Genomic DNA, 12,747 nt, shown 5'->3' on the forward strand with positions numbered 1-12,747 from the left:
CTGGGGTTACATGACCTAGGGAATAGAGCATCGACCTGGGAGCCAGAAGGACCTGGATTCTCATCCCGGCTCTGCTATTTGCCTGCTGTGTGACCTTGGGGAAGTCATTTCACTTTTCTGTGCCTCAGTTACCTCATCGGTAAAACGGGGATTAAGATGGTGAACTCCATGTAGGACAGGGAATGTGTCCAATCTGATTAGCTTTTACCTACCCCAGCGCTTGCCACACAGAAACACTTAAATACCATCATTTGTTCATTGATTCCAAATGCAGTTAGTGCAACGGTAGTAAAGAGCAAGGAATTATGGAGGGGAATTAAATGCTCTCACATCCAGACCAAGTTTGGCACCTGTTACTCCTGGTGGTATCATACTAGGTTCTTCTCTGATCAGCAACCACCAGAACACTAGGGGACCAGAGGGGACCAGAACAGAGGGGACCTGCATGTCCCCACTTTATCCATCCCTAAAACCAGCTCTTTTTACATATAACTTGTGTCATCAGATCTGCTTGAGTCCTCTGTTCCTTGGGGATTGTCTTATTTGGTACGTCGATACTTGCTAGTGCGTATAACTTACTTGGATGGAGAGAAAAGCAATAGTTACTCTATAAAGATCAGACAGGAAGAGAGCTGGCTCCTCTAGCTTACTTCTTTGGGAGCTGGGGCGGGATCCCACCCATGCTTGGCTTTAGGGGATGCCACACATGACGATAGATTTGAAAGTCTATTGCACGTAAGCATTCCTACTGCAGCAAATGGAGAGCTCATCTGCCAGCAACAACTGGTTTACTCATGTGAAGGTGGGAAGAACAGGGAGGATTTGGGAAAGGGAATAACCTTATAAATCAGTTTTAGGGAAAGAAATATGAACTGAACTTGCTGGTAAAGTTAGTTTGTGAACAGGATGCATAGATATGTAGGTTGAGGCTGCTGGGAGATGATCTTCCTAGATGCTGTAGTTTGAGCAGCAGTGGAAGCTTTGCTATGCCCCCAAATTTGGCAGCCCCAGAATAGAGCCTACTTTGTATGTACAAAAGCCCACCACTATGCGTGACCCCTGTGCTCTTATCCTGGCAGTCAAATTTCTTCTGGAAATCTTCCAGCCAGCTTCAGGGCCTAGAGGGGGCAGTCCAGATGGCAAGAAGACCTCTTGGAGTTGTATAGATCTAGGAATACATGCCCTTGCCAAGTTGCAGCCCAGGAAGCTTGTGACCTGCTTTTTTTCTCCATTACAGAAGCCAGGATTCCAGTGAAGAAGAGAAGGGAAAGTTTTGATGCAAAGACTTGCACAGAAACATGTATCTGCACTTACATAAAAACCTTTCATCATTATTATGTGCTTACTAGGTGTCAAGCACTGTTCTAAGCACTGGGGTAGATATAAGTCAAGTAGAACACAGTCCCTGACCCACATGGGACTCACAGTCTGCATCCCCCAAAATATTAGGGGAGTCATCATCAAAAACTAAACTCTTCAGGTTAATCACAAACAAATCAATAATTTAATCTTCAAATTACCAACAGATAAATAGTTAGCAAAACCATTAAGTCAAAATTAATGATAGTCATTACTGCTGTTTTCTGATTATTTGGATTCTGAAAAGATTGATGATTGGAGTTTGTCAGTAGATTTCAGAATTTGACTTTTCAACAACATTTTTCTCTTGCCAGGGAGAGGATAGTTCAATTTTAATTAAAACAATTTTTAGCTCATAAGAAAATAGATCCTTTTTTCCCCCAAACTCAGCAAAATTAATTTGTAGCTAGATAAGCAGAGTTCCCAGTGGGGGGAAAAAGAAGGGACGGGGTGGGGGGGAGAGAGAGAGCAAGAGTGAGTGAGAGAGAGAGAGAGAGAGAGAGAGAGAGTATTTTAACCAGGTGCCCTTATTTTCCATTCCTAAGACAGGCATCATAGATACTTCTACTACAATATCTTTAGCCTAAACAGCATAGAAAGCTACAAAACAAATCAGTAAATCATTTTAATGAGGTAGCAGGGATCATCTAAATGAGCAGCTAACCTTTCTTTAACAAAACAAAAAACTGGGTCAATTTTAAGTGAGAATACTTGATCTGAATATTAGATGAGATCAACTTTGCAAATAACGATTTGCTACTGATGAGTAGCTATTCATGTGAAATAAGTGGTAAAACAAATGACAATTTCATCTAATTTATATTTCCTGTGGAGCTATTGAGAGAAAAAGAGGCTGGTAAAAGTGAATTGCTCGCTCTAGTAAACATGTCTTAGTTATCTGCAAGTGAGACTAGAGAGAAGGAGAGACATCAGGGCTAGAGATGTAGATTTGGGTAGTAGCTGAAGCCAAGGGAGCGGATGAGTTCTCCATGGGAGTGGGTGTAGATGGAGAATAGAAGGGGACCCAGAACTGAATCTTGAGGGACCCCCGCAATTAGTGGGTGGGAGGCAGAGGAGGAGCTCACCAAGGAGATGGAGAATGAATGGCCAGAGAGTTAAGAGGAGATCCAGGAGAGGACAGAGTTCTTTAAACTTTGCAGTCCCTTCTTTTCCCCTCACATACAGAACCAGGCAAACCTCACTGTATTTTAGAAAATTTGTAGTGTGGCCAATGAAGAGATAAAAATTTGGTTTACTTTAAATCATATTTTACAATTTTCATTGTTTGGCCAAAGAATGATTAACAACTCAGGGTCATGAAAATGCAATAGGAAGGAAATTTTTAAACTGAAATCAGGACTGCTATCGTGGTAATAGTGGACAGAAGGGGGAAACAACATTTTTAAATTTTCTGTGGAGAACAATTGAGTGTTTTAGAAATATCTGAGCAGAGTGCAGAATGTGGAGTAGAGAGGAGGGCAAGAGGTTGTGAAAACTATAAGCTGAAGGATTTGTTAATTATTTACAGAAGCAGTAAAACATCGACACTTGTAAAATTCTCTTAAAAATAAGTCATAAAATATATCCATCACTTAGATTACTCTCCTGAGTAACCGTTTTCAAAGGAGCAAATATAAACTAACTGATGTGCTGTTTTCAAAAGTAGGCCCCTCTATCCATCTCTCTACCTAAATTCCCTCAAATACAAAAGACATTACAGCAATGACACTGAACCAAGGCCCTGGCTACAGAGAATAAGTGGACAAAAAGCCATTGCTGCATGAATTGTATAACACCACCTTCTTCACTAAAGTTTCCTTTAACTGCATTCTCAGTCCAACTGGGAAACAAGGCTCAGTTTTTTTTTCCCCACAACATGAAGAGGGATGAAGGCCAACAAACACGCTGTCTCTAAAGGAAAACTATTGATCCAGACCACTAAACTGACTGTAACATTTACATCTGACTAGCCAAATGCACTAATGGGATCGGAGCAAATGGCAGAGTATCATTCAGTGCTCTAAGTTATTTTCCCAGGCAGATAGTATTGGAAAACAAAAGTCTAAATCTAAGTACACTTGCATTCCTGGTAAGACTGAGGTTATTTTTTTTATTTCATTCTGTGATGCTTTTTACTCAGAATGAATGGGATCTCACCAAAATCTTTTTTTTTAAAGGTCCCCTTCAGTTGCTTAAAAAATATCAGTATTGGCTTATCTCGAAGAACTCTGTTTCCTTCGATAAGACAAAGAGCCTGTAAAAATATGAGGCAGAGGGTTGCTAATAGGTAGGTATTTTTTGGAAAGTGATTTCATATAGAGAAGCAGTGTAGCTTAATGGAAAGAGCCTGAGCTTGGGTGTCAGAGGACGTGGATTCTAATCCTGGCTCCGCCACTTGTCTGTTGTGTGACCTCGGGCAAGTCACAACTTCTCTGTGCCTCAGTTACCTCATCTGTATAATTGGGATTGAGACTGTGAGCCCCACATAGGACAACCTGATATTACCCTGTATCCACCCCAGTGCTTAAAACAGTGCTTGGCACATAGTAAGTACTTAACAAATACTATAATAATAATAATATTCATGAGTTCTGAGGAATTTTGAAATGTTTTAAGTGGGGAAGAATGAAAACAGTCTTTGACCAACCTTGCTATAAAACAAATTACATTAACCTTTGTATAACATTGTAATCCCATTCTTGGAAAGGACTGCTTAGATTCAACATCTTATGTGAGTCATTGAAACAATGTGACTTTGGGAATTAGATGATCCAGGTCACAGTTTTTTATTCATTTTTAAATAGTAGTTTGACAAGTATTAAGGAATAGTATATACTTAAAATAGAGGATGCTTAACATTTATGAAAGCCAATCTGTATGTGATTTTTAAGCCTTTGATTCAGGGTGCCTCTCCTTGCATGCATGCTCAGAGTTGCCAGTGGTTTGGGTTTTTGTGAGTGTTTGTTCTGTGCATTTGTATGTGTTCCTGTGCTTCTCCATATGATTAAAATGAGTTTAACATTACCTTCCTGAAATCTCTGTTTCTTTCATTGTCTCCTTAAACTGGAGTAACCAACAAGAAATACTGTTTCCCCCTTCTCCTCATGTGTCTATAGTTTCTTGTACTTAAGCCTTTATTTAAATTATCATTTTCTGAGTCTTTAAAACCTTTTGGAAAATTAGATCAGTCCCAATAGATCAATATACCTGGGAAAGCAGAATGAGATCAATAATAATAAAAATAATGGCATTTGTTAAGCATTTACTATGTGCAAAGCACTGTTCTAAGCGCTGGGGAGGATACAAGGTGATCAGGTTGTCCCATGGGGGGCTCACAGTCTTAATCCCCATTTTGCAGATGAGGTAACTGAGTCACAGAGAAGTTAAGTGACTTGCCCAAAGTCACACAGCTGACGATTAGCAGAGTCGGGATTTGAACCCATGACCATGCTCTTTCCATTGAGCCACACTGCTTCTCGATTGCACTGATTTTATCCTTGATTGCATACTACACGCTAGCAACATCTCATTCATTCACAGATTTATAGTGGTAAATTCACCCATTCATAAACAATCTTCTTTATGGGTTTTTATATCATTTAGAAAGCATGCATAATGTTCCTAAATATATTTGAAAAATTGCTTAAAAAGCATAATCTATTAGACATTTTGCATAAGATTATAACTTTAGCTTTCTAAATATTTATATTTCAGCTCATTGCTAGAATCATGCATTATGTTACTAGCTTAACTTACAGTAAGCAAATTGTGAGCCATATCAGTTGTGGTGGAAACTGGAGATGTTGGAGCTTCTATAGAGAAATAAGAAGAAGAGGGGTTTAGGAAGAAGAGCTGTTGAGAGGTGACCTTTTTGCTGCTTCCCGTAAAGTTCCCGTGATCCAGCTCTTTTCCAATCCTTGTCAAGACTGATGATTGTTTAGAAACTACTGTTCATCTCATTATAGGCAGGAAACGTGTCAGCTAATTCTATTGTATTATACTCTCCCAAGTGCTTAGTAATAATAATATTAATAATGATGATGGTATTTGTTAAGCACTTACTATGTGCAAAGCACTGTTCTAAGTGCTGGGGAAGTTACAAGGTGATCAGGCTGTCCCACGGGGGGCTCACAGTTTTAATACCCGTCTTACAGATGAGGTAACTGAGGCACAGAGAAGTTAAGTGACTTGCCCAAAGTCACACAGCTGATAGTTGGTGGAACTGGAGCTAGTACAGTACTCTGCACTTAGTAAGTGCTCCGATAACCACAAAACATCCTCCTTGAGTTATGTTTTCTTTGGGTTTGTGTGTGTGTGTGTGTGTGTGTGTGTGTGTGTGTGTGTGTGTGTGCCAGTGGGGAGGGCATGGTATTCATTGCCCTTACCATGTATCAAATAATGTTCTAAGTGCTGGGGGGTAGATATATCAGGTGGGATATAGTCCTTGTCCCACAAGGGGCTAACAGTCTAAGTAGCAGGAAGAACAGGTATTCAATCTCCATTTTACAGATGAGGCAACTGAGGTGCTGAGAAGGTAACTGACTTGCCCAAGGCCACATAGCAGGAAACTGGTGGAGCTAGGATTAGAATCTAGGTCCTCCTAGACCCAGAGCATGGGTTACTAGGTCATGCTGCTACTGTTGATACACTGTAGTAGACCAGAATTGTTCTCACATAGGATTTATTCCAGAAAGGAGCCTGGTGTTTAATAAAGTTGAAAACAGTATGCTATAAGGCTGAAAGATAATGTAAATTTAGCAATACATCAAGTGCTATTTGTCATCTTAAAACATTTGTCTTAAGTCGAGGACTGCCTGCCTCTGAATATTTTCCTGATTGAATGAAGGAGAATGGGAATGTCAGAGACTAACATGTAGCTATTGAAACCGAAATTTGTTGAGAGCTACGAAGAATGAGAAAGACCTACTTTAAAGGGCTTGACTTTTTACTGACTTCCAATCAACATTTTGTTCCAGATCAATTTATATCTGCAAAGCCATTTAGGTATTTATTCTGTTGGAATGACCCTGGTCAGAAATATTAAGATCAGTTAATAATAATAATAGTAAGAATAATGGTGATATTTGTTAGACTTATTATGTGGCAGACCAGACACAGGCTTGGGTGTTTCAGGCAAGTGACATTGAGAGTCAAGCTAAGAGAGCGGAGAAGAAGATAAACGACTTCAGAGAGTTAGTTTTTGTAAGCTTCATTAATAACACCAGACACACAGGGCTAGGACAGAAATGGAGTTCAACAATTAGGTCCTTTTTTCCTGACCCTTTCCATCCAAGAAGAATGTTAGTGTCCTCCAGTCACCTGTTGTATGTCCTTGGGACTGGACTGATTGTTGCAAAGTAGTGAAGACTTCTAGACTGTGAGCCCACTGTTGGGTAGGGACAGTCTCTATATGTTGCCAACTTGTACTTCCCAAGTGCTTAGTACAGTGCTCTGCACACAGTAAGCGCTCAGTAAATACAATTGAATGAATGAATGAAGACACAGTTCATGAAACCTCAGAGATGTTCAAGATTCACCCGTAGTCCCTTAAAGTTTGCATTCATATTCCTAAATCAATCAATTGTATTTACAGAATGCTTACTGTGTACACAGCACCGTACTAAGCATTTGAGGGAGTATAATATAACAGAGTTGGTAGACAAAACCCTCCCCACAATAGGCTAATATAGCTTCTCTCCTGAGACTCATAAATCCCTCTCTTACCCAATTATCATTTCACTGAATAGTTCCTTTGATCAGGGGTTTAAGGAAAATACATTAAATGTTTTTTCTTTTTTTTCTATTTAAATTTTTAAGTATATATGAGATTGTTAGAATGACTGCATATGGGGACTGTCTCAGGAAATGCAACCATCTGAGAACTTCCCACAGAAGAGCCGCCTGGGGAAAGGAAAACAGTATTTGTTTCCTCATTGGGATTTTCTCTGTGTCCCATAACCTGGACAGCTGGGCAGGAATCTTAATGACTGTGTGGTTTGGTAAACCAACATGACTTCTTGGGCTCACTGAGTCACTAAACAGTCACTTTTCAGTACTTACCACAGAAATTTAACCACCACCTTTCTTTTGCAATATATCACTGCTCTGTTACCTTAAAATCTGTACTAAAGAAAATCTTTTAAAGTTTTGTAATCGGGTGAAGTAGTTTTCTGTCTGCCCATCATCAAATGTGTCTTTATCTTCCTAAAGCAAGATTACTGGAAGAAAAGCATGTCCTCAGTCACAAAATCCTCTGTTACCATAGCAATAAGGTTGGGGAATGAGAAAAAAGTTACTAAAAATACCTGGATGTATGCAGGCTGTTTTAGGAATTTGACCTACATGACGTATTATATACAGTATTCCTTGAGAAGTTTGTCAACTGAATTAACAAGATGAAAAGTGTTATGTGAAATATCCTACTGGATTCAATGTGGGAGTTGCGCATAGACAGATGATATTTTGTATGATCAGGGGATTAATTATCAATAAGGCTTGGATTGACATCTAGAATGCTTAAAATAAGCCATCAATAAAGAAGGACTTTCATACAGCAAATGTAAAACTATGCCGTTCATTTTAGTCAAAGTTTCCATTTATGACACTATCTGGGTTTGAATAAGTGCTTTTTATATCACCAACCATTTTGATGACGTTGGGGTGCAAACAGATTTCCGCATTTGTACCAGACCCTACTCAAAAGTCACTTGTTTAAGGGGTATTCCACACAGGGTTTGGGGTTTTTTTAATGGGATCTGTTAATCGCTTACTAGGTGCCAGGCACTGTACTAAGCACTGGGGTAGATTCAAGGTAATCAGGTTGGATGCAGTCATAATATTAATCTCCATTTTGCATGTGATGTAGCAGGCACGGAGGAGTTAAATGATTTACACAAGATCACACAGCAGATGAGTGGCAGAGTCAGGATTAGAACCCAGATCCTTCTGACTCCCAGGCCTGTACTATCCACTAGGCCATGCTACTTCTCAGTTTTTTAAGAAAGTATATGAAGAAGCAGCGTGACTCAGTGGAAAGAGCACGGGCTTTGGAGTCAGAGATCATGGGTTCAAATCCCAGCTCCACTAACTGTCAGTTGTGTGACTTTGGGCAAGTCACAACTTCTCTGTGCCTCAGTTACCTCATCAGTAAAATGGGGATTAAGACTGTGAGCCCCCCTTGGGACAACCTGATCACGTTGTAACCTCCCCAGCGCTTAGAACAGTCCTTTGCACATCGTAAGGGCTTAACGATTACCATTATTATATTACAATTACTATCTGTGCAAACTTGATGGAGTGCACTATCTGCCTCAATAGCATTTCCATTTCAGTATTGAGATTTGACAGTATTGAGTCTGCGAACCTAGTAAAAATTCTCCACAGTTAGATGCAGAAATCCCTAGAGACCTGTTCTAGAGGCAGCTGTTACTGGGCAGAATACTAGGTAGGCTAGTCTCAATTTAACGGGATCATTATGTGACACTCTCAATCAATCAATCATATTTATTGAGCACTTACTGTGTGCAGAGCACTGTACTAAGCGCTTGGGAAGTACAAGTTGGCAACACATAGAGACAGTCCCTATCTCAAACACTACCTGGTATGAATTTCTTTCCAACTATTCCATTTAAAATGAAGCAAACACCAAACTAGTTCCACCCAAAGTAAAACATGGGATTTCTTTTCATTTTTGAGTGCATGTGCTCATGGGGCTCAAACACTCACCAGGAAGAGCAATAGCAAATGACAAACTCAGACTTATTAAATGAAACTGCAGTTTGAGAATTGAACATGCAGCAGTGTACAATGTTTATAGACTGCATCTGCTTCAATTGAATTCCTCAGCAATGGAAGCAGAGAAAAAATGTTCTGACAAAAAAAAAAACATTAGACCTTCATTCGCATTTCTATTTCTCCATCAGAGACAGATTTAACCATGTTTAAAGTATGTTTTCACTAAGAGAACATGGTGATTACAGCAACTATTATTTATGTTCAGGCTTTCTACAAGAGAGAATTTAAAATTTAGCCCTTGGCTTAACTGGCATTTGATAGGTGTCTTTGCACTCTTCCACAGGCCTTAAAACACTCTAGCCTAAACCTTAATTAGTGGAAAATAAGTACAATATTGGAATTTTGGAGAAAGTTTGGAAAAGTCTGTGCAGGTGGCCGTGGAAGCTGGAAGCTTAAGATACGATGAATAGTTCCAGATAGCTTCCTAAGGCTACATTAAAAAACTACATTTAGGCTTCATTCTGGGATTTCAAATTACATTAATATTTTCTGCCATTTTGAAATGGAAATTTCAGTCTGAGATTGTTTGGGGAAAAAAGTTATGAACACATACAAATCATCACTAATTCTAGTTTTTAAAAGCAATCCAATCCTATGATGTCTCAACTTTCATGCCTTTCAAAGAAAAGAGGATCTATTAACCAACACAATGTGCCTCCTCACAACAGATACAAAACCCTTTTCCCTCAATACCAAATCTTAATTAACTGAAACATTGCCATTGGCTGTGTCTGTCAGGAACAAAAGTAACACAAAGTGAAAAAAAAAATGAGATGGAATCTGTGTTAACAGCTAATGGGAACTTGTTCATCCATCACCTAACTGTAGGGGATTGGCTATTGATATTTTTCAATGTAATATGCCAGAATTCAAAAACTGTAAGTTGTGTTTGGGCAGAAAGAATGATGTGACATACAATTGTGATCTTGGGTCAGCCTGGTAATAGGACTAAGATTCAAGCTAACATACTTACTGTGCTACCTTTTCCATCCCCTACTCCCAAGTAAAAGACTCAGATTGTATATGTGTCCTATCCTTTGGTAAGTGCTTAGTCAATTGAGCATTCAAGTTTGTCATTGTCAGATTTAACCTTCGGTTACTTTAAATGTTATTCATTAATCTCAGTTTTTGTACCTATCTTGGTTTTTTTTTCTATTTTCAATATCATTAAAATCTTGATTTTGGCCATAATTCTGCTTGGGAATCTGCTTCAGCGATGATTACAGGACCTTTGCAGAATTAGCAAATGGCCCTTGAACAACACCTAGCAGCGTGGCTTAGTGGAAAGACCACAGTCTTGGGAATTAGAGGTCGTGGGTTCTAATGCCGGCTCTACCACTTATCAGCTATGTGACTTTGGGCAAGTCACTTAACTTCTCTGTGCTTCAGTTATCTCATCTGTAAAAATAGGGACTAAGGCTGTGAGCCCCACATGGGACAACCTGAGTACCTTGTATCTAGTCCAGCGCTTAGAACAGTGCTTGGCACATAGTAAGCACTTAAATACCGTCATCATCATATTCTTATTTTTAGTCCTAGTTCAGTGATGTATCCCTAAAGCAACCCAATTTTAACCTCCTAAAGCAAAAACTTTTCAGTTAAAATAAGTACTCATAACCTATCATACCAGTTGTAGGATTGTCTCCATTAGTTGCTGAACTGTACTTTCCATGCACTTAGTACAGTGCTCTGCACACAGTAAATGCTCAACAAATACAATTGAATGAATGAGTAGCAATTAATCAGTGTTCTTGAGTTCTTACTATGTGCAGAGAGTGCAATACAACAGAGTTGGTAGACATGCTCTCTGCCCCCAAGGAGCATACAGCCTAGATTGATAGCAATCAAACAATAGCATTTTCTGAGCACTTAGTACAGAGCATTGTACCAAGCATTTGGGAAAGTTCAATAAAGGAAGGGGACACAATCCCTGCCAACAAGGATCTTTCAATATATCTTAGGAGATAGATATTAAAATGTATTAAGGTAATCAAGCAACTGAATAAAAGATATATACATAAGTGCCATATACCCATGTTCTTATTCCCTTTCCTTTCTTCCTCCAATCTACATTTGAATTGTCTGACTCCAGACTGTTTTGTTTACTCTGTTGTATTTTCCCAAGTATTTAGTACAGTGCTCTGTACACAATATGAGTTCAATAAATACTATTGATCATATTGATAATCGCATCCTAGATAACTTCAATTTATCTACCACCAGTCTACCTGAATTGGGAACTATGTTAATGCCAATCAACGTTGTGAGTGCCTCCCTCACCCCCAAGGGACAGGGATCATGTCTAATTCCCACCTGTGGATTCTCTCCCAGAGGTTAGTACAATTCTTCGCACGCAGTAAGCACTTAATGAATGCCATTACTACTACTACTGGAAGTTCCTCATGAGAAGCAGCATGGCTTAATGGATAGACCACAAACCTGGGAGTCAGGAGGGCATGGGTTCTAATCCCAGTTCTGCCACATGTCTGCTGTGTCAAGCCTCTTCACTTCTCTGTGCTTTGGTTACCCCATCTGTAAAACTGGAATTAAGACTGTGAGCCCTATTTGAGAGAGGGACTGTGTCCAATCTGATTAGCTTGCATCTACCCCAGTGCTTAGCACAGTGCCTGGCACATAGTGCTTAACAAGTATTCATTCAATCATATTTATTGAGCTCTTATGGAGTGCAAAATGTTAACACATGCCATTAAAAAAAATAGTAACTAGACAAACCTCAGGAATCCCATGGTGGGACGACAGGCCCAACTCATATATTTTTTGTCTGTATGGAGACTGTCCCTTGTAGACAAACCATGTACTTCATTAAGGAGACTCAGGAAGGTCAGGACCAGAATTGATTTTTTAGGGAAAGATTACCTTCATACCATCATTCGAGCCCTGCTCAGATACTGCCATGCCCTATAATTAACCAAGGGATATAACATCATACTTGCTGGTATGTTCATGCACAAGATTCCTCATGAATGAAAATTCAGTGATTTCTGCTGAGATTAGTCTTAATTTTCCCTCAAGTGGCAAAACTACGAAGAGTTTTAAAAATGGCACAGATCTGGGACTACCCAGCCACATTAGTAAATATTTGTTTGTTTTTTCATTCAGTATATTTATTGAGTGCTTACTGTGTGCTTACTGTGTTTTTGTTTTATGGTACTTGTTAAGTGTTTATTAAGTGTTAAACACTGTTCCAAGTGATTGGATAGGTACAAGTCAATTAGGTTGCACACACTCCCTGTCCCGTGTGAGGCTCACAGTTCAAGCAGGAGGTAGAAGAGATATTTATTCCTCATTTTAGTTGAGGAAACTGAGGCACAGAGAAGAAAAGTGACTTGCCCAAGGTCACCCAGAAAGGAACTGGAAGAGCAACTGGCAGAGCTGGGATTGGAACCCAAGTCCTCTCTCTGGCCTGTGCTCTTTCCACTAGGCCATGCTGCTAGATTTCAATGGTAACAGCTTTAATAACTATTGAAAAGTTCATTCAAAATGGCCTATTCACAAGAATTAGTTTTCTCCCACTTTATCAATAAAATCCATCCTAGAATATATAATTTAGCTTTTCCATAATACAGTACTAAT

General features: G+C 39.3%; 1 protein-coding gene across 16 annotated transcripts in view; it reads right to left on the bottom strand.

Annotated features, from left to right (window-relative positions):
* The window catches only part of IQCM (IQ motif containing M), a 269,935-nt gene that overhangs the window by 149,408 nt on the left and 107,780 nt on the right, over positions 1-12,747 (bottom strand). For 4 of the 16 annotated variants that reach the window (XM_038755204.1, XM_038755211.1, XM_038755206.1 and 1 more), the window contains exon 10: positions 5,116-5,171. The exons of the other annotated variants lie outside the window; for them this stretch is intronic. In XM_038755204.1, the coding sequence (XP_038611132.1) occupies positions 5,116-5,171 (56 nt within the window). The remainder of the gene's footprint in view (positions 1-5,115; positions 5,172-12,747) is intronic. 16 annotated transcript variants of the gene reach the window in all.

This window comes from Tachyglossus aculeatus, chromosome 12, assembly GCF_015852505.1.
Source record: "Tachyglossus aculeatus isolate mTacAcu1 chromosome 12, mTacAcu1.pri, whole genome shotgun sequence".
Taxonomy (NCBI): Eukaryota; Metazoa; Chordata; class Mammalia; order Monotremata; family Tachyglossidae; genus Tachyglossus; species Tachyglossus aculeatus.